This window comes from Arabidopsis thaliana, chromosome 2, assembly GCF_000001735.4.
Source record: "Arabidopsis thaliana chromosome 2, partial sequence".
NCBI lineage: Eukaryota > Viridiplantae > Streptophyta > Magnoliopsida > Brassicales > Brassicaceae > Arabidopsis > Arabidopsis thaliana.
This window is the reverse complement of record NC_003071.7, coordinates 11,038,402-11,066,329: the sequence shown is the minus strand read 5'-3', so window position 1 is coordinate 11,066,329 and position 27,928 is coordinate 11,038,402. Positions and strand designations below refer to the sequence as shown.

At 34.6% G+C, this 27,928-nt stretch overlaps 6 protein-coding genes and 1 non-coding gene across 9 annotated transcripts; 4 read left to right on the top strand and 3 right to left on the bottom strand.

The window, feature by feature from the left end:
* The first annotated feature begins 145 nt into the window (after positions 1-145).
* On the top strand, positions 146-3,029 carry ALPHA-VPE (alpha-vacuolar processing enzyme). The gene is made up of 8 exons (NM_128154.5): positions 146-492; positions 908-1,072; positions 1,152-1,308; positions 1,395-1,480; positions 1,555-1,803; positions 1,918-2,127; positions 2,223-2,426; positions 2,652-3,029. Exons 1-8 carry the CDS (start codon positions 310-312, stop codon positions 2,832-2,834), a joined length of 1,437 nt encoding a protein of 478 aa, NP_180165.1. The 5' UTR covers positions 146-309; the 3' UTR covers positions 2,835-3,029.
* Positions 3,006-7,386, bottom strand: ELF3 (hydroxyproline-rich glycoprotein family protein). The gene is made up of 4 exons (NM_128153.3): positions 6,653-7,386; positions 5,494-6,290; positions 4,262-4,313; positions 3,006-4,171 (listed from the first exon to the last, which is right to left on the bottom strand). The coding sequence occupies exons 1-4, from the start codon at positions 6,869-6,871 to the stop codon at positions 3,152-3,154; spliced, it is 2,088 nt and encodes a 695-aa protein (NP_180164.1). The 5' UTR covers positions 6,872-7,386; the 3' UTR covers positions 3,006-3,151.
* Positions 6,270-6,452, top strand: AT2G08135. The gene has a single exon (NR_140287.1).
* A 2,881-nt stretch (positions 7,387-10,267) lies between the features above and the next one.
* Positions 10,268-12,162, top strand: AT2G25920 (pollen-specific LRR extensin-like protein). The gene is made up of 4 exons (NM_128152.3): positions 10,268-10,468; positions 10,924-11,063; positions 11,154-11,251; positions 11,356-12,162. The coding sequence occupies exons 1-4, from the start codon at positions 10,414-10,416 to the stop codon at positions 11,903-11,905; spliced, it is 843 nt and encodes a 280-aa protein (NP_565613.1). The 5' UTR covers positions 10,268-10,413; the 3' UTR covers positions 11,906-12,162.
* A 2,092-nt stretch (positions 12,163-14,254) lies between these two features.
* On the top strand, positions 14,255-17,384 carry AT2G25910 (3'-5' exonuclease domain-containing protein / K homology domain-containing protein / KH domain-containing protein). Of its 2 annotated transcripts, none has more exons than NM_128151.4 (10): positions 14,255-14,387; positions 14,916-15,091; positions 15,176-15,307; positions 15,395-15,445; positions 15,542-15,638; positions 15,894-15,940; positions 16,048-16,267; positions 16,486-16,615; positions 16,708-16,750; positions 16,877-17,384. In NM_128151.4, exons 1-10 carry the CDS (start codon positions 14,333-14,335, stop codon positions 16,949-16,951), a joined length of 1,026 nt encoding a protein of 341 aa, NP_565612.1. In that variant the 5' UTR covers positions 14,255-14,332; the 3' UTR covers positions 16,952-17,384. The 2 variants fall into 2 exon arrangements, with proteins under 2 accessions (NP_565612.1, NP_001031418.1); NM_001036341.1 differs by having other exon boundaries at positions 14,264-14,387; positions 16,705-16,750; positions 16,877-17,275.
* Positions 17,385-19,114: 1,730 nt separating this feature from the next.
* AT2G25905 (uncharacterized protein) lies at positions 19,115-20,338 on the bottom strand (the record flags this gene model as incomplete). The annotated part of the gene is made up of 8 exons (NM_001336030.1): positions 19,115-19,175; positions 19,241-19,342; positions 19,413-19,531; positions 19,609-19,692; positions 19,835-19,880; positions 19,954-20,087; positions 20,125-20,242; positions 20,319-20,338. The coding sequence occupies 8 exons, from the start codon at positions 20,336-20,338 to the stop codon at positions 19,115-19,117; spliced, it is 684 nt and encodes a 227-aa protein (NP_001324914.1).
* Positions 20,339-23,073: 2,735 nt separating this feature from the next.
* Positions 23,074-24,999, bottom strand: ATCTH (Zinc finger C-x8-C-x5-C-x3-H type family protein). 2 transcript variants are annotated; one of them, NM_128150.5, is made up of 2 exons: positions 24,857-24,999; positions 23,074-24,764 (listed from the first exon to the last, which is right to left on the bottom strand). In NM_128150.5, exon 2 carries the CDS (start codon positions 24,511-24,513, stop codon positions 23,566-23,568), a length of 948 nt encoding a protein of 315 aa, NP_180161.1. In that variant the 5' UTR covers positions 24,514-24,764; positions 24,857-24,999; the 3' UTR covers positions 23,074-23,565. The 2 variants fall into 2 exon arrangements, with proteins under 2 accessions (NP_180161.1, NP_001189604.1); NM_001202675.1 differs by having other exon boundaries at positions 23,121-24,764; positions 24,967-24,999.
* Positions 25,000-27,928: the final 2,929 nt, after the last annotated feature.

The window sequence follows — 27,928 nt, the reverse complement described above, 5'->3', positions numbered from 1 at the left end:
TGTTAATTCACGATTTAAAAGACCACATATAAAATTAATGAATAAATTACAACTTTTTAAAAATTAGGAAAATTAAATGACAAAGCCAATACTTTTGGCTTTTAACTAAAACAGAATATCTATAATTAAAAAAAAAAAATGTACATTTTACTAGCGTGTATAGATAAAACAAGTAATGGCCAAGCGTTACGTTGGCATAAGAATGATTCATTGAATATTAAAATTTATAAATAGCAGACCCCGCCTCGTCTTCTCTCCGAAGATTCTTATCCACGTCACACCTTCTTCGCCTGAGAATACCACCTAACAATGACCACCGTCGTTTCCTTTCTCGCCCTCTTCCTCTTTCTAGTCGCCGCCGTTTCTGGTGACGTCATCAAACTTCCTTCTCTAGCTTCTAAGTTCTTCCGCCCAACTGAAAACGACGATGATTCTACTAAGTGGGCTGTTCTCGTCGCCGGATCCAGCGGATACTGGAATTATCGTCATCAGGTATCGATAAGATTTTCTCTTGATCATATCAAAAAATGTTGCGGTTTTCGGGTTTTGAAAATTTACAGCTCATGCAAGTTTTGTTTTAAGTCAATCTAATTTAGTTTTGTCAATATTAGTTACAATTCTTGCTATAGTCCAATCTTAGTTTCGTTCCATGTTGTGAGTGTTTTTTTAGACAATGAAGCTTTTCGTGAACCGGTCGGATGATAACATCGTATTTTTACTATCATTTCAATAGTTTGGTAGAGACTAATGTGTTTGTAAATAATTTACTTTTGTCACTTTGTGCTGTGTGTTTTTATGAAACAGTGAAGTTTTTGTGAGCCTAAGTTAGAGTGTGGGCTGATAATATCGTATTTTTACTATCATTTTAATAGTTTGGTAGAGACTAATGAGTTATAATATTGTTCAGGCGGATGTTTGTCATGCTTATCAGCTTTTGAAGAAAGGTGGAGTGAAAGAGGAGAATATTGTGGTGTTTATGTATGATGACATTGCGAAGAACGAGGAGAATCCAAGACCTGGAGTTATTATCAATAGTCCTAATGGAGAGGATGTCTATAATGGAGTTCCCAAGGTTATTTTTTCCGCTTTCTTTCGAGTTTTAGCTGCGGTTTACGGACTATTGAAACGGAGTTGTGATATGGTTGTGGCAGGATTACACTGGAGATGAAGTTAATGTTGATAACTTATTAGCTGTGATTCTTGGAAACAAAACGGCTCTTAAAGGAGGAAGTGGGAAAGTTGTAGATAGCGGTCCAAACGATCATATCTTTATATACTATAGTGATCACGGTGGTCCGGGAGTGCTCGGTGAGTGATCTCCTCTATTTTGTTGAAGTTTTCATATATTTTTTTACTAAAGTTTTGATGATTTGAATCTCCATGTTTATTTTCAGGGATGCCAACTTCTCCAAACCTATATGCAAATGATCTCAATGATGTCTTGAAGAAAAAATATGCTTCAGGAACATATAAGAGCTTGGTACAATGCTCTTTTGAAAATGCTTTCTTTGTCAGCTACATGTGATTTTGCTTGACCATTTTTAGTGAATGCAGGTGTTTTATTTGGAGGCTTGTGAATCTGGAAGTATTTTTGAAGGTCTTTTACCAGAGGGTTTAAATATTTACGCGACAACTGCATCGAATGCAGAAGAAAGTAGCTGGGGTACTTACTGTCCTGGAGAGGATCCTAGTCCTCCTTCTGAGTATGAGACCTGTTTGGGTGACTTATACAGTGTTGCTTGGATAGAAGATAGTGAAAAACACAATTTACAAACAGAGACTTTGCACGAGCAATATGAATTGGTAAGCTTCAAGTGTTGTATATATACCATTCCAAGTTTTGCTCTGGAACTTTCGAACTGTTCGTTCATTGAGATTGTTGTGTGAGCATGCATCAAAATGATTTGATTGTTTCAGGTGAAAAAGAGAACTGCAGGTTCTGGTAAGTCTTATGGTTCTCATGTTATGGAATTTGGAGATATAGGACTCAGCAAGGAGAAGCTTGTCCTTTTTATGGGTACAAATCCAGCAGATGAAAACTTCACCTTTGTGAATGAGAATTCAATAAGGCCGCCTTCAAGAGTTACAAACCAGCGTGATGCGGATCTTGTCCATTTCTGGCATAAGGTTTATCTTACTTTCTTTGCTTCCTGGTGAAATCTAAGGACTAATTTTGATATTGCTTCTGGTTACTTAATCTGTCAAGTTGTTGTTACACGTAGTATCAAAAGGCACCGGAAGGGTCAGCAAGAAAAGTTGAAGCTCAGAAGCAAGTCCTTGAAGCAATGTCTCACAGACTTCATGTTGATAATAGCATTCTGTTGATTGGGATTCTTTTGTTTGGTTTGGAAGGTCATGCGGTGTTAAATAAAGTCCGGCCTTCTGGAGAACCGCTTGTTGACGATTGGGACTGCCTTAAATCTCTGGTAACCTTTTGCATCTTCTTGAAACTTGGCTATTTAAAATTGTTGCATCAAGGTTTGGATCAACTCTATATGGTTTGTATTAAACAATGGTATTGGCCAGAGGATGCAAGACTCAGGACGTTAGATACGATATGATATGTCGGAAAAAAATCACTTTCAGTCCTCATTAGATGATTAAGCTTCTTGTGATGATCACTTTCTTATTCTCCTTTATGTGGTTGTTAGGTGAGAGCTTTCGAGAGGCACTGTGGATCGTTGTCTCAGTACGGAATAAAGCACATGAGGTCGATTGCAAACATGTGCAACGCAGGGATTCAGATGAGGCAAATGGAGGAGGCAGCAATGCAGGCTTGTCCCACCATCCCTACCAGTCCTTGGAGCTCTCTTGACCGTGGATTCAGTGCTTGATCTTCGTCTCCGCCCTATATTAATCGATGTCCATTAATATCTTACTACCAATTATACTCCTTCCTATGTAGACAAGATGTTGTAAATATGGGATGCTTAAGTTCTTGATGTCACAGACAAAAGAAACAGTGATTGTAAGTAGTTGTTTCAAATAATCTTTGTTGTTCAAGTGATTTCAAGGCTTTAAGACAAATTAACACATATAAATGAGGCTTACACCATAATACGTTTACATGGTACATATATTGAGGATAACATCTATCACAATTTTTCTAATTTTGTAAAATACATATCAAGTACAATACGCATAGAGAGGATTAAGGCTTAGAGGAGTCATAGCGTTTACGTTCTTCTTGTATTGACTGGAAAATTCTGGCAGCATTCTCACTCGCGAGCTTTGCGTTGTGAGGTACCACCTTTATCACTCTCGTCACTCCTCCCCCATCTCTTGTTGTCTGAGTAACAGTTGTTCTTGTCGTCGTTGTGGTTGTTGTCATCGTTTGCTCAGGTGCATTGTTGATGTTGCTGTCCTCATCAACGGCTGCGAATGGCCGAAAGGACTTGCTACCAGAGATTCCCTGTGGCCCACTTGGACTGCTTCCTGTGCTCCCTTGCCTGCTCTTTCTTGCTCGCGGATAAGACTTTGTTGGCTGTTGCTGTTGCTGTGGAGCAGGTTCATTATCAGATCTCTGTTGTTGTTGTTGGGTGTTCTGAAGATTTCCAGGATGTCCAAACTGGTTCATTTGCTCATTGGGTTGTTGTTGTTGTTGTTGTTGGCTTGAACAATATGGGTTCATTATGGTGGGCATCATTCCATATGGAGGGAAGTAGCCATTACCAGGAGGTGGGAATCCCATGCCGGGGTGATATTGAGGCATTACCATTGGTGTAGGCATATAATGACCATAATATCCTCCATAATGCCCCGTGTGTGCCATACCTGGGTGAGGCTTGTATATCAGTCCTTCCGAGGGAGACATTACAGGGATCAACCATTGCTGATGATTTCCTGAAGGAGGAGGCTGAGGAGGAAAGCAATATCCATTTGGAGCCGGTGAAGCCGGTGGGTTGTTTGCAAAAGGCATGTAGTTGGATTGTTGATGATGACCTTGATTTGACAACCTCCCAACTACGTTCTCAGCTGAGCTTTCCATTTTATGTTGGTCAGTCTTCTCCGAGTCACCCCTTTGTTTGACGACAACATGTGGTAGAGGAGGCTTTACCAGAAATTCTGATGGAAGGAGCTTCTTCACTGGATAGCTTTTAGCAGAAACTTTTCCAAGAAAACTGATCTCATCGAGCAAGAGATCCGGTGATGCAGCAATAAGTTTTTGAACCTGATTATTACACAGTTGAAGAGGTTTGTTTCAGCTCGAGAAGAAACAAATACTCATGGAAACATATGAGAAGTTTCTGAATGACTTTACCTTAATCAGTCTGTGCAACTCAAATAGTTGAACAGCAAATACTCTTTGTTGACTGTAATGAGAAACAGAGTCACATTAAGAAGATTATCCATCAAAAGTTCAACAAAGAGAGACATAGTTTAGGTTGAACAGCTAATGGAACAATACGATCGAAATGAGATAGGAAAAAAGAAACAAGAATACATAGCCAATCAAAAAAGATAGAAGAAAACCAAATCAATGGGTCCAATGACATATTAAAGCATAGATAACAATGCAAAGGACGGGCTTATTGAAATCTAGCTTACAGCGCAGCTTATCCTCTGCAAAATGAGATGTCAGATATTTAACAAGAAGCAAGAAATAAAAATCTTATTATTTGCATTGGTCGTGAATCCGATACCTTACCATATGGATTAGAGTACATTGAACCTTAAAAGTTAAGTCATGAAGCCTACAATCATAAAAACTCTGTAGTTCACAACCACACTAAGGATCCTCTTAAGCAGTAGTAAGAAGAAACTATAATTCTGCATCGTCATAAGACTCAAAACTAACTTTACGTATGGTTAACTAAAATTTAGATCCTGGGGTCCTCGGAAAAACATTTCCCTACCTGGTTCAACCCCTTGAATGACAAGTAGGGAAAATGCCCAAGACGACAGTGCAGAATAAAAGCAATACCAAACCGAGACAGGGACATGTTCCAACAACCAGATGCAAAGAAGGTATAGTAATAAAGCCATCGGCGGGCACCTTGCACAATATAGGTCAACAGAGAATGTCCCTCCCTGCTATAACATGATCCAACGTGTTAAACGCGTTAATATTCTACCGAGGACTCTACAACTAAACACATAATAGGACCATTTTAGATGAATCAGGGGCCTCTCAACTATAGAACCATCACTTCTCAAGCATAAACCTGAAATCTCTTTCTCCCAAAATGAGACAGAATATGAAACTGAGTTATAGTCATATATGTATATCAGCAATCAATTGCAGCATTAATCATGAAAAAAAATATGAAGGAGAGTGTTCTAGAAATTTGAAATTTGGTGATAGTGAAATATGCCCTACCACAGTCCTCAATGAAAATAGCAAAAAACAACAGAGGAAAAAGCTTCAGTAAGACTACGGAACAATGCTTAAATATTAACTTCTTTCAAGCAAAAAATGTTGGTATCAAAGAAGGAGATAAATAGAAAGAGCGGAGAATAAATAACCAAACTGTAAATTTCTAGTGAACTTACTTGGCAATGGCTTTCCTTGCTCTCCAGAAACGTTTTTGACCTAATATACCCACAACATCATCGGGAGAGACATCTATGCTGGATATAGAATCCACCATCGAATCATCAGAAACGTCATCACTTGCCTCTTCATTTATCTGCTGCAGAGAGGCGCATGCTCTGCTTTTGCTGTATTCACGATCATTATCAATGTCTTCAGGACTGCCATGACCCTCTTGTGAATGATTTTCCGTTGCCAAGTGAGATTCAGCTCCATTATCAGTGTCCTTCAGACGAGTTTTGCCACCATCTCGGTATAACCGATTTCTAGACTCTTGTCTCAAGGAAGCATTATAATCATTTACTCTATCATGACTTGATGCTGATTTTTCGAGATCAATCTCCTCTGTGACTGATACATCTAAAGAGATTACAAAGCCACCTGACCTTGCATTCGCCTTGACCTGATCCCTAACTTCAGGTTTTGAACAAGTAGCCAAACATACGTTTTGCTTTGAGCCTGTCTGATTCACTTCTTGAAATCGAATGGAGTGATGAGAGCTAGGTGCCACCATTGGGGTGTGTTTTTCCTTCTCAATACCACTCTTGGTTCTGCCATGAGACTGAGATCTTCTTGAGTTAATATATACTGGAACTGCAAAATCTTCTTCCTCTCTCACCATTTTCCTCTGATCATGCTGTGCCGAAGATCTCACATTTTCCATGAAGGACATTTGGGAGACAAACTTCTCAGTTGCTTGGTTTGCGGCTGAAGAATCAAGATGCTGGACAGATAAGTTTCTTTCCACACCACAAGGCTGCATTGAAGAGGGTAAAAAAGGATTATTTCTCATGTCCTTGCAATAGTCTGAATGCTCAGGGCAATCACAAGAAACTTTCATCGAACTTCAGAACATAAAAAGAATCAGGCACAACAAGAATGTTAGTTTTAAGAAATAAACCACACTTAGATAAACTTGTGTCTACAAGACTCTCATATATACAGGAGAATTCAATCCTAAAAGCTCAATCCATAAGCAAAAAGAAGATACTATGATCTGATAACAATTGAAACATAGATCAACCAATGTCCTACTTTCTCTTTCAGGCTATATAACATCCAAACTCATACAACTAATAACATCAAGAGCCTATACAATGATCAAAATCAAAACAATACCTGACTAGATGGTCCAGGATGAACCAAAGTGCTTGTGTTGTTACTACGAGAATTCATCGTTCCATGATCACCAAACCTCTGAGAAGGAATACTAAGCTGCTCATAAAGAGCCATCTTGTTTCTAGGAGGAGCTCTAGGCCCTCCTTTATCTGCATCATTCACATGAAGCCGAGGAAACATAGGTTCCAATATCTTCTCCTCATCTTTCCCTCTCTTCATCACTCACAATTCACAACCTTTTTCACTTGCAAACTTCTCAAACCCCAAATAACCTAACTTCACACCAAAAATCTTCCCTTTCTCTTAATAATTCAACCTAAAAACTGAGAAAGACTCCAACTTTCACAACAATAAGCTTCAATAAAACAAACCCACCAATCAAATGAAATATCTTAACCCAAAGGACAAACTACGATAGAGATCTCACCACCAAACCAATCAGAGAAAACGAAATCGAAAAACAGACTAAAGAGGAATCAAACAAAACCAAAGTGAGTTTTCAACGTACTAATCGAGAAACAGAGTGGGTGAATCAAGTAGAGAGAGCAAAAAGGAACAAGATTCAGAGGAAGGAAGAAGATGACTTGTGAACAGAGAGAGGAAAGGGGCAAAAAGAGATAGGAAAAGTGGAGCCCAAAAAGATAGAAGGAGAGGATCTCTCTGGAGATATTATAGATTTAATCCATTTGGACATTTTTTTCACCACCGGAAAAGTGCGTGACGACGTGGACTCTTTTTGTCGTTGTAATAAGAAACTAGAAAGTAAAAAAAAAAAACATCATCCAATACATCACTTTTTGTTTTCTTTTAGGATACGTAAAATGTCATAGATATATTACCATGTTAGAGGTTCTTTGATCAGTGCTTTGTAATGTTGAATAAAAGATTGTTTTCAGCTAAATGAAGTCTGTTTGTTTTTTCTTTTCTAGCAAATGAGTGGAGTCATCGACACGATTAGATTACTTGAAGATTCTTTTCTAGGGTTGTATGAAATTATAGGGGAATATAATGTAATATATGTGGATGTGAAGAGTAATTATATAATCATGCAATCTTCCAACTCACTGAATGAGGAGAGCTCCGATCTGTTAGGGATTTCCAGAATTGAAAACAAGAATATGGAAGTTGAAGATCATGCATAAACTGAAACAATTTCTTTGGTGAAACACAGAGCCGGTCCAACGTTTTTAATGCCGACGTAAATTAAAAAAAACATGTATTTCTCATTTTTCATGAATTTCGTAAAATCGTTTCTGAATTTTATACAATCTTTTCTGAATTTCTTAGATATCTTTGGATCGACAAAGTCCGATCCATAGTCAATCCCTACTATGCGGGATAACGCGATTTAGTGGGATCGAACTCCAGTAGGGTGGGTAGGTGGAGTCAAATAGACACGCCCTATGTTTTGTTAAGTTGAAATCCAAAAATATGAGTGAAAGAAAATCCAAATAATATTTATCTTAAAAAAGCCTAAAATATAGTTTATGTTTAAAAAAGGAAACTTAAAAGATAATTTGTCTTAAAAATGCTTCCAAAATTTTGATGCCCAACTCCATTCATTTCCTTGCTTGGAATGTGGGCTAGGCGGCCCAGGCCTAGAGAAACATAGCAAAAGCTCTAGGAGCTGTGATACGTTATTGGAAATGTCCCACTTGGACACTCTTATTTACTAAAACACGTTTCAAATCCATAGGACTAATAATTGACAATATATACCAACGGTGATATGCTGCAGCTGAAGACATCAACCCCACATTTTTCACTTGTCCTGTATCTAACGTTGATATTGTCCCAATTACCTTGTCTCCCTTTGTTAACTCCATCAACAGTTTGTGAGAAAGAATATTAAGAGGTTTTTGGACATGTATCAATTACAAAACCTTTAGGATCATCAAAAGTTACTTCCGTTTTTAGATACTTTTATATATTGCTTATTCGGAAGTAAAGAAACAATCATATTTACCAAAACCAACAAGTGAATGTATCCTTCAAAAGATAGAAGTCCCAAGTTGTGATGCTAAGGAATGGATTGGGGCCTTTGTTATGTATAAAATAAATTTGCAGGGGTTCCAAAATCCACCAACTCAAACTATCATGGACTTGTCCTGTATGGTGTCGTAAAATGCAACTACGATCCATCTTACGAATAATTCTAAGCATGTTATATAATTGGGAGTGGTCGGATAGTGAGAAATCATTTCGGAGTTCAAAATACTCGGTGGCACTATGAATATATAGCACTAATACCTCTGGAAGCTTAAGGTAAGGAATTACCAATGGTACTCAAAATAGTTTGGTCATACGGTTATACTCGCTTTCACTCTAAAGGAGATTGCGAATTTTTGGTAAAGATTATCAAATATCAATGGATATTGATGTTGGAAATATGTAGAGATATCCAGTGGTGGAGCCAGGAATTTTATTTATAAGGGTCATGAAATATATAACCTAAAATGTTTCATCTTTCAAAATAAAAAATTCTCCCATTTATCCTTTTTGTTTAGTGTATCATCAAGTACTTTTTATCACCAATACACTTTTTGTTAATATATAATATATATTGTGGAGATTGATTAGTTGTTGTGTTTATATTCATGGCTTTTAGAAAAAAATTATTTTAGTAACTATTTTGAAAAGAATGTAGAAATTAAAATAGGATATGTCTAAAAAGAATAAAATATTGATTTGTAAATGAATATTACAGGTTTTTTTAATAGTAAAACGATATTGTAGATTTTAAGCCAAACAAAAATGCAAAAAGGTAAGATTAAATGACAAAATGAATATACATGGGTAATATATCACATAACATGGTGGACATTGTGAATACTTTAACCCAAAACATATATCTTAGGAGACTTACCTTATAATTAAAAAAATTATAAAGTCACTAAAAGTTTGGCGTTATTCAATTTTTTTTTAAAAAAAACTATGATTGTTAATGAATTAAAATATTGTGTTATTGTTTAATAATTTTCTACACTTTTGTTCACAAAATAAAGTAAAAAAATATCATCAAAATAGAGAGATTGTTTGAAAAACTTTACAAGACTGTGAAAAACTAATTAACAAGATCATAAAAAAACTCCCTAGCAATAGTTTAAAATCTTAATTTACTTTTTATGATATTATTAAAATCATCAAAATTCCTTTTAAATTAGCAACCAATAACACCCTCCTCACCTAGGAAAAAAACGAAAAGTAAAAACCACATATTTATCTTCACGGGAATTTATAAATCCATATTATTGGAAAAGGAAGAATGGTTTTAAGAGAAAAATATATATTTTCGTGATACATAGCGTAACATATGAGCCATTTGATGACTCCAAAAATGACCAATCAACCGAGAACCATTTGATAATATTAATGGTGAAACACACGACCCATCAACAAACCCTCCTCCAATGGTCACACCACCACAAACCATTAGATCCTTTAATGACTCCAACAACAACTCTTATGTTTGGGGATTTTTTTTATAGACAGTCAGACCGAAAACACATCAATAACACTTAATTTTTTAATATCATATTATACAATTTAGTAATTCGTGTAATTATTTTCTAATTTAAAATAATTAAATATTAAATGTCCAAATAAAAATGGATCGTGGTTTTTATTGGGTTTTTACCTGTAAGGGCTCTCGTTTTATCAAAAAAGAAAAAAAAACTCAGGAAGAATCTAGTTGCGGTTATCTTCAGCCCAAAGAGTAAAGACCCATCCATCCGTTGCTGAATCTGCTGCTTTGATCGAAAATGACGTCGTCCTCTCCAACACAGCGTACTCACGTCTCAATTCCTCCTGAACCAGGTCCCTTTATTCTTCTTCAATCCCTCAATTTCCTGATTCTTAACTCAGACTTTGATAATTCGTTACTTATCGCTGTTTTCATTTTACCCTAAGCGATTTGCTCTATCCCTTCAAATTCCCCCGAAGAATTTTGTGTTATTACGCCTTTGAATCAATCAATTAAATTATTAAGCAATTAAATGCTTAATTTAACTTCATTTCTGATCCAAATGTCTGTTTAGTTATCAAATATTTGTTATTAATGCATCATATTTCTTCAGATTAGTGATTTGAAATGTCTTATGGAACTGTAGAATGCATGAGTTTTGATTAGATCATTTGCAGTATCTCTCTTTTGCAATTTGGATTGTGTACTAAACTATCAATTGTTAGTTAGTTTACATTTGTGTTATGCAAGTACTGTAGTAGATATTGTCATGAATCTATTGTCTCATGTCTTGAGTTGAATTCTTCAGGAGGAAAGTCACTAACACAAGAAGCTAATGAGCCACCAGTTCCGATATCAGTTTCCTCGCCGTGCGGGAAACGAACCAGAGATCCCGAAGACGAGGTCTATCTCGATAACCTTCGCTCTCAGAAACGTTATCTTAGCGAGGTTTGTTTTTACTACTCTTAATATTTCCCTAATTCTGCTCGTTTTTCGGTGTTTAAATGTCCTGAGATCACGCCATCATCTTCTGCGTAGATAATGGCTTGTAGTTTAAACGGACTAACAGTAGGAGACTCACTTCCTGTCAACATGTTAGAGTCTCCAGCACGGTCTGAGAGCTTTCTTTATCACAGGTTTGTTGTTGCATATGGTTGTGAAGCATTTGTTGTTGCATATGGTTGTCAAGTTTCAAAATGACTATCTGATGAGCTTTATTCATGTGTCGTACTTAACACAGGGATGATTTATCATTACAATACTCTCCCATGTCAGAAGACTCGGACGAAGCGAGATTCTGTGAGGACCCAACAGCAACAGCAAGCACTAGCTCATCGCAACCCGAGAGCCGCCCAACTAGTCCAGTTTCACCATACCGATACCAAAGACCTCTTACTTCAACAAACTCACCACAACCGTCACCAACAATCTTACACCATTCACATACATGTCCTGCCTCCATGATCTCCAATGCAGCAACTACTACTACACCACAGTCTCGCCAAAGAGGATCAGACACAGAAGGAAGGTTTCCATCATCGCCCAGTGATATCTGCCATTCGGGTGACTTGAGGAGAACCGCTCTACTCAGGTCGGTTCAAATGAGAACACAACCATGTGGTTATAGTTCAAGTTCGGGACCAAGCAATATTGACGGTGAAGAGAGGATGTGTTCTAAGTCTATGGAAGAAGATAGAGGCTATAACAAAGGGGAAGATATCCCTTACGCTGAAGTCTCTAGTAAGAGCAAGTCTTGTAAAGCATTGGACATGAGACTTTGTGAAAAGTGATGAAAGAGGCTCTATGAAGCTGACATGGCAATCCTCCTTTTAACAGTGTTAAAAAATAAAAATCCAAATATATTAATATCCGTTTTTATTTTCTTTAGTTATAATTTTTTTTTTAAAAAGTTGTGAGGTATGTTAAAAAAAAAAATTTAATTAAAGAACATAAAGTTATTTGGATTAAAGAGAAGATCAAATAGGAAATTTGTGACGTATGTTTGAGAACAAAAATGAATATGAAAAAATAGAAAGTCTGCATTTTATTACATGATATTAAATTTGTGTTTTTTTTTTAATTTTAGTACAATTTAAGTTTGTAAAAAAAAAATAAAGGTCAAATGGACCCATAGAGTGAGGGGGAGCAAAACATAGCTTATAACTACTTTAACAATCAACGAAATTTTTTTTTTCTCCGAGAAACTAAATTAAAATTATAAAAAATGATAATTATTTAAAATAATGATAAATGATGCATCGTTATGAAAGAAATTTACCAATTAAATGTTTTTTTGTATATACCTTATAAATATAACTAAATTTTTTATGTACATAATGTCATGAGTATTATTTAATTACTAAAAGAAAATTGTAAAGTAGTTTAATAACAATGTCATGTGAATTATTTATTTAAGGAAAATTAGAAAATAAGTATAAGAAAACATGCTAAAGAGAGATGTAAAAATATGCAAATGAACACTATTTGAAATTCCTAAAGCAAAACAATGTATTTAAATTAAAATAATAGTATAAAATAATATTTGTGTGGTTGATATAAAAAATTTATAATAATAATATTATAAAAGAACGTGGAAAATATGTATAATTTATAGGCAATGTGCTTATGTCAAATATATATTGGAACCTTTGAAATTTTAAAATTATTATAAATTTTTGAGATATATATATTGATTAAGAATGACTAAAATCCTAATACAACCCAATCCAAATATGAGGATAACTTTATAAAAAACGGTCTATTTCCACACGAGAACTATCACATCATACTAGATAGAGCCCATTCTTTAACTCTGGTCTATATATCCATGAAATCAAAGTTGTCTTCTTATTTCCCTCTGAATTGAAAGTTCTATAGCTTAATGTCCCTAAATCTGGGTTATATCGGTTTGTGCTTTAAACCCAAAGTAAACCGAATATATAAACCATTAAGTTTGATTCTAAACCGGTATCATCTTCTTCTTCACCCGATTCTTCAAACAATCAACAACAATTGTGATAAATTTGATATCAAAATTACAAAAGCTCATTGGAGCTTCTTCACTCGTCTTCTTCTTCAACAACCTCCGTATCTCCGATGGCGTCTTCGCCCCACACAAACGACGGCGGTCTCAACAAACGTAAGAATATCTTAAACAAGATCAGATCGTTGATGAAACTTATGTCATGGGAAAGAAAAATGAGCTTAGCAATGATTCTAGAAGAATCGAATTTTTGATTGCAGGTCGAGATGGTGGTAATGGGATATGCTCTGGTTTTTTTTATTCGATTGAATTTGTTCTTGATTGTTTTAAAAGTATGGCTAATGATTTTGATTTTGTAAAGACAAACAAAAACACATCCCTTTAAGAATTGTTTCGATTGAATTCGGATTATTGATTTTGTTTCTATAGCTATTGAGAATCTAAAAGCTCTCAGTGTTTCTGAGATTTGATTAAGAAATCTGAATCATAATCGAGTTATGGTTATGATTATGAAGTACAATTTTTCAATTGTTTATAATCATTTTCTACGTGATATGACGATGGAACACATCCGCAATGATATTTGCTGCTCGCAAGATCTAAAGCTTTGTTTCTTAATTACAATCTACAAGAATGTTTAAGGGGATGTATTTTTTTGTTTGTATTTATAGATTTTAAGAAACTCGTGCGTTTTATTCTTGGTCAAATTAATAAGTCAATGGGTAAAATTGGGTTCATTCCGGTTACAATTAGGTTTAGTTGGTTTGTTTATCGGTTTTGTATATAGTAAACCGATTAAATCTAGCTTCGTGGGGTTTTAGCTCTCGAACATTTAGTACGGGGGCATTAAGCTATAAAACTTTCTATTCGAGGGGAAACAGGAATAAAACTTTGATTTTATAGAGATATAGACCGGAATCAAAGAATGGGCTCTATCTGGTATGATGTAATACTTCTCATGGAGAAATAGACCGTTTTCCGGATAAACACACTAAAACAATAGTTACATTGGAGACGACCAAATTTAAGAAGGAAATGAGCTACTTTCATTTTTTTTACTAACTAAAAAAAGTTTTACAAAAAAGTTTCTTAAAAAGCCCAATCCCAAGCCCAAATACCATCTCTTTTTTTTTTTTACTAAACCCGATTCCGTGGGAACGAACCCATCCGTTGGTGAATCTGGACAGTCCCCTCAAATAAAAGTTGTGAGAGCTGTTTCGTCGCTTTGATCGAAATGGCGTCGTCTTCTCCAACTCAGCTAGCTCACGTCCCGATTCCTCCAGAACCAGGTCCCTTCTTCTCTTTCTGTTTGCTTCTCTATCCCTCAATTTGCTTTGTGATCGTTTCACCAAGCTTCGCTACTAGTTATTATCTTCCTTCATTCCATTGCGATCGCTTAGCTTCGCTGTTTTTGATGTTACCATATTCGATCTACTAAAATCCCTCAGATTATCCAATATAATTGTGTAGTTTCCGCTTTTAATCAATTTGATTGAGGATAAACCGATTAGATGTTCACGTCACTTCGTTTCTGATCGAAAATGTGGGTTTAGCCATCTATTTTCGCTCGATTCTTGTGGCGTATACATGCTTAAGTTCTTCGTGTATGAGTTTGGATTTGATCAGTTACAAAATCTCTGTTTGCAGCTATTAGTGTATACTAAAAAGCGATTTTTCGTTTGATTTCTGGAATAGCAAAGATTAAGCGAAATGTTGATTGTTAGTTTCATTTTCAGCAATATGTTTGTATTTGGTGTATGCAAGTAGTGGGATATTGTCATGAATCTCTTGTCTCATGTTTGAGTTTTTCGCTTCAGGAGGAAGGTCGCCGACACAAGAAGCTAATGAGCCACCAGTTCCGATTTACATTGTGACGGATCCGTTTCAACTTCCTGCTGATTTCCTAAACCCTTCTCCTGAAAAGAAATTGGTTATCGGTTTTGACTGTGAGGGTGTTGACCTCTGCCGACATGGGAAACTTTGTATCATGCAGGTGTGACCTTTTTTTGTATGATTTATTGTTTACCTCTATTGGTCGTTTATAATTCTTACTGGAGATCTTGTCTTGGCTTGGCAGATTGCATTCTCTAATGCAATATACTTGGTTGATGTCATCGAAGGTGGAGAGGTGATTATGAAAGCGTGTAAGCCTGCACTCGAGTCTAATTACATCACGAAAGTTATTCACGATTGCAAGCGTGACAGTGAGGTGTCTGAACTTTTTGTTGACTTGTTATTATAGCTCATGACATATTTATAGTTTATGACAACATGGATAATTTTTTTTGTACTACAGGCTCTATACTTCCAGTTTGGGATAAGATTGCACAATGTTGTGGACACTCAGGTATATTTTCTATGTGACACGGAAAAATCCCTTGCCTTAAGCTATTTACTGCCTAAGAATTGGTCCTGATTTTTTATACTATTTTCTGGATTACAGATTGCTTATTCTCTGATTGAAGAACAAGAAGGGCGGAGGAGACCTCTAGATGATTACATATCGTTTGTTTCACTCCTTGCTGATCCACGTTACTGCGGTACATTTTAGATTATCATGTTAGTTTTTATTTATGATTTATCTTAATATTTAATCCTCGCGGCATCTTGTTCTGGGCATGAATATACTGATTTCAGCTGAGCAAATGTTTATGCAAGTTCAACCTTATCTGTAGAGCCTGCTTTTTGGAACTTCTTGTTCTGGTTCATATCTTGCACCTTGAAATAGTGATATTGACACTTTGCCTATCATGTGGTAGTGAATCAATCACTTTACTTTTGTTTATTCTGTTTAGGTATATCCTATGAAGAGAAAGAAGAAGTTCGAGTTCTCATGCGCCAGGTTCGTTACATTTTTACTAAATCTTTGCTAGAGTTTAATTTGAAATTATTCGTCCAGAATGGTTAATGAGTTTTTTTTTGTGTGTTCCCTTAATCTTTCAAATTTAGGACCCAAAGTTTTGGACATACAGGCCTATGACTGAGCTCATGATCCGCGCAGCTGCTGATGATGTCCGCTTCCTTCTGTATCTCTATCACAAAATGATGGGAAAGCTAAATCAGCGGTCACTATGGCATCTTGCAGTTCGTGGTGCTTTGTACTGTCGGTGTCTCTGCTGCATGAATGATGCTGATTTTGCTGATTGGCCAACCGTTCCTCCAATTCCAGGTTTGTGCTTACATTAAAAATGTAGTTCATGACAGAATGAGGTTACTCTCAGCAGTGGTGAAGATATATAAAATTATTTCCTTCATTCTTTTATAATCTGTGTGATCACACAGTTTTCCTCGTTAAGGTCGTATATGCTGTAGAGACAAAGAAAAAAAGACGGGTGACATTAGCTTCGATTGGGTTACTGATTGTAGTTGGACTTTTAAATGTGGCAGATAACCTGAAGTCAGAAGATCAATGTCTTGAAGAAGAGATCCTGTCAGTGCTTGATGTTCCACCAGGAAAGATGGGACGTGTGATTGGAAGGAAAGGAGCATCGATCCTCGCCATTAAGGAAGCTTGCAAGTATGAACCATTTCGTTCTAGTTACAGTAGTGCAAGCAAGACATTTCATATCTGACTGTCATATAACACGAGTGATTTTTTTTGTCTAGCAGCGCGGAAATTCTAATTGGAGGGGCAAAGGGTCCACCTGATAAGGTTAGTCTTATTCCATAGGGGTACACAATCTGAACACAATTCCATTATTTAGCTTTGAATGAGAGATTGGTGGAACCGAAAGATGTAAATAAGGTAGTGTTTATGTGGAAACGGGTTTTGGTGCAGATATTTGTGATTGGACCGGTGAGAGAAGTGCGTAAGGCGGAGGCTATACTGAGAGGAAGAATGATAGACTATTGAAGGAAATGAGGGTCCTTTGTAATCTGTCTCATTGCCCCTATAAAAAAAAATACTAAAACCCTCTTAAAACTTGGAAACTCCATGGTTCAGTACGGACCCGAGAGAGTCGTCCCCTCTTCAATAAAAGTTACATCATTAACTTCCGTTTATACTGTGGAACTTACCATTCCATTTCCCGCAAGGGACTTCATAGTTTGATGAAACAAAAAGACCATATCAAGTATGGTTTATTGGCAAATGCAAGAGTAGTTTATCTGATTGACCGTTAAGATTGATTTTATTTACTTTGCGACTCAAATTGAGAGTCTGAAACCCAACGGTCTTATATTTTGGTATAGTAACATTCAAGCCTCAATTGGTTTGTAAACCTGTTCTGTTTCCTTTTGTGTTAGTGAAACTGATAGTTCAAAGTTCTAATTACGTTTTATAGGGGTTGATAATGATTCGTACGTAACTCTACATTAGGTTTTCATACGAGTTAGTTCAGATTTGTGTGGTCTAAATACATATTAGCCTTGGGCAGAAGAACCTGGACCGAAGACACGACCTATACCTGGCCCAAAAATTAGAAACCAAACCCGAACTGGAATTGGCAAAGTACCAGAACCGACCAACACCTCAAGACATGAAAACCTGAATTCGAATGGACCCGACCCAAAAACTGAACGGGTACGCACGTCGAAATTAATTTCAGCCCCATATTGAGAAATTTAAGAGCACTGCACAACCAATCACTCCCATCATTTTCCCGCCAAAACCATAGTTCACGAATTGCATAAACTGAACAAATTTTGATATAATGTTTTATCCCCAAAACGTAAAATTATGGAATACCATTTTCTCACCAAAAACATAAATATAAAAATAATAATTAATTTTAGGTTTATTTGGATTTACTTATATCTTTTTCTGAAGTTTTGGTTAGAAATAATCTAACTTTTATTTGTTAGATGTAAACCAAAAATTTTTGTAATTTATTTCATATTATGGACCAAATAAACTTTGTAACTTTACGTGTAATTATAGGTTTATGATAGACTAAACTTAGATCTTAAAATGTTTTACATGTCTATGAAAAATCCACAACCTTGAAATATGCTTAAATTCAGCTTGTTTTACATAATGGATCAAGTTTACTGTTTGATTTTTGTTGAAAATTTTACTTTATATTGTAGACCAAGTCCGGGTGTCTAGTTTCTCTAGACAAGTCTAATCCATAACGTAAATCAAATAATATAAAACGCATACATTTAAACCAAATTGAATATAAGCTTATTTTTTGATTATTTTTTGTTTATGTTTTGCTTAATTTTTGTCTTTATTCTTATATTTAGCCAACCTCGTCTTTGTGATCGTCCAATTGTGATCAAAATTAGCTTTTCATATATATCTATCTATCTATTTTCTTTCTGGTTATAAAATTAAGATTTCATCTTTCGATACACTCATACACAGTTTCAAGGCATGCAAAATATTTTAAATCATGTTTGAAGAAACAGCTAAACTATAATCAAGTAAAAGTTTAAATATTTTATTATGATTAAAATTGTGTAGAAAACGAATCTTTTGAAAATGTATTTATTTGTTCGAAGAGTAAATATAACTTTTGATCAAAAAGATTTTTTTTTTTAAAGTAACTATAGAAGTGACTTTATCCGAAAAAATACAAAAGTAGTAATAGTAGGAATATAAGAACAAAGAAACATCAAAAATGCTAGTAATTTTATTTTTAAATTGCTATGATCTCAAAGTGGAAATTGGTGGTTAAGTTTAGGGCCCGACAATTCATTTATAGGATACTGGCAAAAGGAAATTTTTACTAGTTTAGCTGATTATGGAACGAAAGTTGATTGGATTGTGAAATCGTGGACACTTACAGCTTTGGACGACACACAAAGACCAAATGGGTTCCGGTCGTTTTTCCGAGGTTGGTTACGGAAGCGCCAATTATTTCAAAAATATAGAGGTTATAGATAGTTGCATACATGGAGGTCGGGGAGGATTAGAGCACCACTCGAGTTTCTCATCTGTCTCCCTGCTAAGGTTCAAGCCATATTCAGAACCATTTTGTAATGTAACAAAAATAATCTATAAAGGACGTTGTATATACTTGTGGATTTCACTATGTTCTCTTCTTTTTGTGATCTGCCAGTAAAACCCAGTCTATGGGTCCAAACCAGGCTGCGAAATCTCAAGGCCGTGCTTCTTCACTATGTGTATGTATCTATAACAACAAACATAGTAAAAAAAATTTAAATGGAAGTGAGAAGAGTCAGAGAAGAAACTCACTCTTCTGCATTAAAGTGATCAACTCCAAGATCTTCATCCCATATGAATATATAATCGTATAGTGCTACAATGTCCGAGTGCAAGAATCTCTTTGCATACCACCTTATATTCACAATATGAGAGAGTCAAGAAACCAGATAAAAAAAAGTGGTTAAAGCAAAGATATTGATACCATTTTGTCTGCTTTTTGACACTTATGTGTATTGCATTCCTCGACCACTCAAACTCATCATTCCATGCACTTGTTACCCCATCGTAATGAAACAGAACAATAGTAAAGTTCTCTGAAAACTGTACTTGAGTAGACAAATCATAATGAGTTTACTATAAAGCAAAAACAGAAAACAAAAAGTGTTATATCAAGCAACCTTGCTAACACACGCATCTATATTGTGTCTCTGATTATAACCCACTGTAATTGTTGCTAGATATCTCGGTTGTTTCACTAAATCCTGAGGAAACAGAGAAAATAAAATTGAAGCTAATGTTCATTGATCACATATGAAAGCTGTAATATCAAAAGAGTGAGGACAAACCTCATCAGGGTTCCCCATAATCTACGCAAGTACAAGTCTGATTCGGATGCAATGATACCGGATGGTATTCTCTCAGCGCCTCAAAGATTTGATGGTTCCCATATCTGCACCAAAACATGCCTTAAGCTTTGGTTTGTTCTTAAAACATGAAAAAAGGTATAAATTCCTACATAAAACATGCCTTTGAGATCATCAATGGCTTTGTGAGGAGTTGCAATTCCTGAATCTCTAAGTGAGTGGAGCGAAGAAGGTTTCTCGGGAGACTTGTCTACACAATACAAAAATGGCATGCGACAAACGAAGTATAAAATCTAAGAAGTAAAAGATTTGAAGAGAAATAAGAAGAACCTCAGTGATCCATAAAGATGGAAAAGATAGTCCAATAACAATGCCAAAAGCTATAACAAACAATGCTGTTGTAAAAAGCTTCATGCTATCATCTGATGATCTCCTACTACTACTTGGGCTGTTATAACAACAATCATCACCAATCCGATTTTAGAGAGAACAATAAGAGAAACGAGATAAAGGGTCTTTTTTACCTGCGTGACAAGATTCCCATAGTTAGGTTTTTATTACAACTTTTGATTATAAACTCCAATTGTCATCAACACCATCTCACTCATGTTTATCGATAAAAACAAACTGTAATTAATCTCTTGAGCTATACGATCAAAACAAAGCACGAATGATCTAATTAAACAACAATGCTACATTTAACGTGTGATTAACCATGAATTTTCTAGACGACAAAACACGAAAGTGATAAAAAGAAAACTCGAATTTATAAAAATGACATTACAAAGTAGAACACCACAAAATTTTGAGACGCATAGAGACCTAGCTATTATAACACCAAGAAGTTGCATACATATGAGTGGGAAACTCATATCTTTTATGGGGAACCAAGATTAATTTGGTCATACGTATTCAAGAGTTATCTCTCTAAGATTGTATTTGTTTTTATTTATTTATTTATGTTTTAGTTTTATTTATCATTTAGTTTCTTTCATTATTTTTATTTGTTGGTATAAGCATTTGTATTAATTTGTCATCAGATATATTAAAAAAACTATGTCTGTAATGAACATTTTATAATAATATATTATATATCATTTAGATTAAATAATATCTTTATTTAGTCAATCATTAATGATGATGCGGTCTTCTAGTTAAGGTCCATGGTTTTGTTAATGGCTTTTTCGAATGAGTCTTTGTCGATGAATACTTTCGTGAACCAACTGGGAATGTGATGATCATCTTCATATAATAGCTTGATGGCTGGTACTAATTCCATGAGAAGTACCTTAAAGCTATAGACATCAGCTTTTGTAGTTAGTCACTGTAATTACAAAGAGGAGTCATAAATCAAATATATTGGTGATCAGATGTAAATATTGACATATTAAAGAAGAATCTTACATGCTTATTTTGGTGCAATGTAACCAGCTGTTCCAAAACACTTTGTCCTGATCGATTCTCTGCCCTCTGCTGTAGACCATGCCAAACCAAAGTCAGAAATTTTTCTAATTTGTTTTTGGAAACAAGTTAATTCGTGGTTTGACCAAATACTAAAAAAACGCATAGGTTAATCAAAACCAAATTGTACATTTGCTTATCTTTTACTTATATTTTACTTATATTTTGCATAAAAAAAAAAATTGTGTTTGTTAGTTCCTTGTATTGTTCTTCTTTTTTTTTTTTACTTAATTAGTAACATTTTGTATAATTATTGCAGTATCATTCAACTTTAAGAAATTACACGATTTCTTCCATTCAAAAAGTAAGCGAAGAAATTACACTCCTTCTCTCATAAATGAGGAATGCATTCTGAAAATTTATTTGTTTTACTCACTGCATATATAAACAATTCACGTTAAAATTATGATTTTTTAGACCATGTAATAGTTTTTTTTTTAATAAAACTATAAACTAAATATAGAAAGTTAGAAACAAACAACATTGAGATACTGAGATGCATCATCACTAAAATTTTTTTAAAAAGATAATAAATAAATAAATCTGGCATCAGTTTTTTTTTTATAAGTTAGTTTGACTTTTAAACTGACGGTAGAATTATATAGTCATTTTAGAAAGCGATGCTAAATTCAGTGAAACTAAAACAATTTAGCATCACTCTTTTAAATGATGTTATAATTTAAGATAAACATCATTTTTGTTAGTGAGGTTATAAATCCTTTGGTATCATTTTTAATTATTGATGCTAACTATTTTTAGTATTAAATTTGAAAGTTACGTGAAATTTTGATTTTACATTCATATCATTACTCAAAAACGATTCAAATTAAATAATATGTTTTTTAAAAAATTAGCTATTATATAAAAAGCATAATCAATAAATAGGAAAATTAAAATAGAAAAACATCTCATTTCATAAGAGAAGTTCTACCAATACATTATTCAAAATTAATAATTAAAATACAAAAAACATAGCTTTTCTCCTCAAACTAAGTAAGTAATAAGAGTCTCATGCTCTCTATTTGCACGAAGCAAATAGGATTGATTACCATTACTCTCTTTTGTGTACCATATTCTATTTCTTTTTTGTTATTAGTTTTTAAACAAAACTGTTTACTAGTCTATGTTCTGTTATGTTTGTTTGAGTTTTTATGTTAAATTTCATAACTTATTATGTATAAAATTATCGTTTGTTATGTCACTGTATTTTTTAATTTAATACATTATTGTTGTATTTTTAAATTTCAATTAACTGGATAACCATATTAGTATTGATTAAATGCCCAATGTATACCTAAAACATATAGATTTGTTCGTGTATTACTGAAAACATATTTAAATTTGAAAATCATTCTGAAAATGAAAATTTTATCCAAATTATGAGTATTCATTAGTCATTAGTCTATTTTCAGAGTGGATCTAGTCTACCATTGGAAATAGCCAAATAGTTTTTTTTTTTTGTCAAAAGGAATATGTTTACTTAAAAATAGAATTTGTAGGCAGATTTGATGTTCATTAGAGATATGATGCAAGAGAGTTATTTTCTCGAGACTATTTTCTCTGATTAATTGTTGGGCTTGTTCGTTTATTAATCGCTGTGACAGCAATAGGGACTCCGACGAAAAGCAAAAATTATAACGGAGATACAAAAACAGTCGTTCAATATGGACGCCGGCGGCGTCCTTAGTGAAAATGTTAAGTTGCTGTTATTTTTTGGCGACACGTGTATATGCCTTATAGGTCGCTGTTTTTAAAATCGAGCGACTCCTCTTCACATAACTTTCTACAGACTTCAACGTAATTGTGTGTTAAGCAACTGTTTTTTTGGTCGCTGGATATGATCGCAGCGTTTGGAAAAAGAACAGGCCAACAAAAAATATTTATATCCTCTTACTATTATAACAACGAAATCGATAAGAAGGAAACAACAAATGAAATGTTCTTTTCTAAAGTCTCAAACTAAGATGTTATCCAAATACATTTGAGAACTAATTACAAAATGATATAACATTAATAAACAACAAACAAAATAAAGCCGAAAACCAAAATAAAAACAAGAAAATAACGAAAACAATAAAAAAAACTGCAGAGAAAAAAGCCAGAAGAATAGCTCTCAAATTCTCTCATTATCATCTCTTTACAAATTCTTCCTTTTTTTGTTACTCTTAACGCTTTTTTCTTCATCGTCCGATTGTACCGTCACTAAGATCGACCCGCCACGTCATTTATCCACAACACCTTAAAAATCTCTAAAATATTCACAAAATCAGATCGAGTCGCCACGTCATCAAAGACTCGATCCAAGTCGACTCAACCGAGTGAGTTCTCTCTACTGAGTCTTGCATACATCTCCGCTCTCAGCTCTTTCCCAGATTCCACAAATTCCATCGCCGGAGCTTCTTCGATCTCAAACTCTCTTATCCTCGGCCACGTTGCCGCCTGAATCGGACGCAGAGACGACGAAAAAGGTAACCTAACTGCAGATCTCATCGGAGAACTCCACGAACAACCACCTCCGTTCAATTGCATTTTCCTCATCGACGCAATAAGTTCACCGGTACTCGGAGAAAGCGGCGGAGATTCCGACGGTGGTGAAAACGAAGGAGAAACAAGAATCGAAGTCGGAGAAGTAGCTAATCCTGAGAAGAATCCAAGATCTGGATCTAACGAACAAGGTAATACACGTAACTGCTCCGTCGTATGAGCGAAGAAACAGATTCTTCTCCGGCAGCTAGTTCCGTCTTTACACGGCTGAGTACGGTAACGAGAAGGATGGAGCCAACACTCGAAAACTCCATGAGAGAACTCACACGAATCACCTCTTCTACAACTTCCTTTACGAAACTCAGGACAAGCGGTGCCGGAGTAATGAAACTTTCTCGGATCACGTCGTCGAGCTTTTTCTCCGGGATGTGCGAACGGACACTCCGTCCAATCATGAGATCGACCTCGAGCGCATCGCCGGATTTTGAACTCGTAGATGCGAAACTCGTCGGAGGAGAATGAGTCGGTGAGTGGTGATGACTCGTCGCCACTTGATGAGTCTGAATCGTTTGTTAACTCGTTTGACGGGAGGTAACGGAAGAGAGAAGCGAAGGAGTCGAGATACGGTGACGGAGAGTGTGGGTAGTCGTTAACGCTGTTAAGGTTGACGGAAGAGAATGGTGAAGAGATTGTGGCCGTTGGATCGTTGATTTGATCCCATTGAGGGATATGGATCGTTGGATGTGGCCGGTTTTTATTTTCGCCGATCATCATTTTTGTTTAGTGAGTCTAGAAGAGAGAGAGGTGTGTGTCTGTGATATAAACTGCTTTATTTTAACCATGGTTGGGTCAAATATTAACTACGGTAAAGTTATGAAAATCTTGACCCTATCCACAATACCGTACGGTAAACAATTAATAAGCGCAAATCTGCAGATGATGACACGTGTAAGAAAAAATCTCCAATTTTTGTTCGTCTTTTGTTTTTTTCCCCTTCATGTTCGTCTTTTTTTTTTTTTTTTTTTCTTCATATTTGTCCCCCCAAAAAAAAAAAAAATGTTTTCAAAGCTTTAAAAATATTTAAAAATTTTCAAATTTATTTTTTAATCAATCACACTTTTAAAACTTTATTAATTTTTAAAGTTTTAAAAGCTTTTTTCTCTCCATTTACTTTTTTTCTTTTGTTTTTTTCCTAAAGTCTTTAACTTTAAAAGAGAATAATAAAACAAAATAAAAATATTTTTTCTTTATCCATAAAATTTCAAAACTCTTTTCAAATTTATTTATATTTTATCATTAAAAAATCGATTGATTAATTCGAATTTTATTTTTTCTGTTCTTTTCAGATCCAATTTAAATATTTAAAATAGTGAATTTGTAAAATGAATTTTGTATTTTTTTAAAATAAATTTATTTTAGTTACTATTTTACCAAATAAATTGATTTTTTAGCATAAATAATATTTATAAAAAATATTAAATAATAATAAAAATAATTGTGATTTTTTTGTACCAATCAGACTTTAACAGTTAAAGTTTCTATCGTCAAAATTTTTACAACCAAAATTTTTACAGTCAAAGTCGTAACATCCGAAATATTTAGAGTTCAAAAGTAACAGCCGTTACCAATCAGCCCCAACATCTACTTTATTACGCTTTCCGTTTTAAATTAATTGTCAGAACATTAAAAAAATAATTAGAATAAATATCAATTTACATTTTTAAAAGCTAATTTTGACTACAAACAAAATTAAAGTTTTATTTGCAGTGATTTATGTTTTAACCAATAAGAAATTTTGTAAAGTAAAAAATAAAACAAATTATTAATATGTGTGTCAAAACCTAAAACAACATTTTTGGAGTATCACTAACCAAAAGTTATATAGTCACATAAAACATAGGGATACATTAATTGAAGAAATTAAGATACACATTAAAAATTGAAAAAAAAAAAATTTCTATCATAACTCAAAGTTTATCACCAAAAATTGTGTTAATTATTCCGTAGCTGTTATTTGTTTATAAAGATTTAGATCATTTTGACCAGACTGTAACTATTAGATCATTTTGAAGAATCGTAGAATCATACTATTTTATTTGCAATTATATGAATTAGTCCACACTAATATTAAGGGTCTAGCGATATGAAACATAAGACATTACAGTAAGAAAATATTTGGACGGTACAGTATATATTACTTGTCACGTGACTTTCAAGGTCGTAGACTACTCCCCATGACCTGACAAGAGTGAATAAATTTGGTTATTGTCCCCCATTTTTTCTAGATCATGGAAGGATGCAACGTACGTAGCTTTTATGAAATAAATTTCGAACATTAATTTTAACTTTTGGCTCTCCAGCTGATGGGAGTAAATTGACATGCTCCAAAGAAAGAAACACAAGTCACCTAGTGATTTTCAAGAAAATGTGCTTCCTTCAAAATATCCGAGGTCTAAGATGAAATAGTTTTAAAAATTGTTATGCGGGGCATATATTATTAGAGTGTTGTGCACTTGTAACCTTCCAGAAAATAAGCAATTTGGACGATATTTTAAGGTTTGGTCCATGTTCCAGTATCGTGTTAGGGTCCACTGCTTCGAGATCTACTTGATTGATACTCTTCCATTTGTTTTCTAATTGTTTGATGCAAAGGTTATCCATTAAGGGAAACTTATCTATATCACGTGGAATACTCACTGCAAAAGATTCGCAATATTAGACTTATAATTGTCACTAATCAGACCATTAAACAAATATCAAATTGATTAATATGTTGAATTTAATAATCCAATTTGACCTCTTTCAGATAGGGCTTTGGGGACAAATCTTCTTAAATCGCACCAAACTTTTATTATAAGATAATTTTTGGTTCGTGGCTATTAAATTAAGCCTGAAAATTTAAACATATGTTTCACTTACAAGCGTCAAGTATGGATAAACAATGATTAATCATAAGCTATCATAATGACAAAAAGAAGTATGATCGTTATCAGTTCTCTTATGCATAAACTATTGATAAAATTATAATAGTCACGAGATGATTGATCGAGCACGATAACTATTATAATAGTCACGAGAGAATGATGTGAAAGTTTAAGAATGCGTCTAAACCAACAATAAAATAATTTAAATAGTTATAATTGAATACACATTCTATATTAGTAAACATTCAAATTATTTAAAATATCTACGAGACACAATAGCCTCCCAACAACCATTCGTACATTCACTTTCTCATTAGAAAGAAAACGTATCCTAATTTGTTGTTTTCTCTATGAATGTTAATATCATCTAATAAGTCCATATAGACTATATCTAATAAATCCATATAGACTATTGTCTCTGAATATCAATGGATTTGAATCTTTGGCCAAAAAATTAAACAAAGAGACAAATGATGTAGAAGTCACATTACATAGTGGGAGTTAAAATTAACCAGAGTTTGCATTAGGTTGCAATAACGCTTGCATTTACGTCTTGCGGTGCTTACGTTCTGAATCTCTTTGTCGATGAGCTTGAAGATAGTTGATATTGGGATCGAGACTTGGTTGTGAACCACATCATTCCTTTGCTTCCACATATATCCTAACATTTATCTAAACAATCTGGTGCTAGAAGAAAGAGATTATCAAACTGATGCAATGACAAACTACGAAACACCACTCCATAACAAAAAAACTTAACCGTATATCGATCCTCAACTTTAGGAATAATCCTAACGCCGCACCCACCCGGCACCTGGCACCCACCACTTGAAAAATTCATAGCTCATGGCCAGTAGGGAACCGCGGAGGAAACTTACTCAGTCCATTGCGAGGATAAGGACAAAAGTACTCCTTCAATTATTCTAGAAAACCAATCAGACGTTGACAAAGAACCTCGTTTGAAAGTACAACTGCTCTACAAGACTGCATTGCCCACTACAAGCAGTGAATGTTGTCCACCCTCAGCTTCTTTATACGTTCGTGAAGCATGCATGTGCATTTTGTTGGTGCGCGCATAGTAAGCCATGCCATGCAATTCAATGCCAATGGTTTACGAACATATAGACAAGTAAAGTTTTCAATTATTTCATGAGTACCTAAAAACCACATTCATAGAACAGTTTGCAAGTATTCGAAATTTGGGAAAACATGCATACGACCTCACCGCATCTCTCAAAGGCCGAATACAATTTTTGAGGAATGAT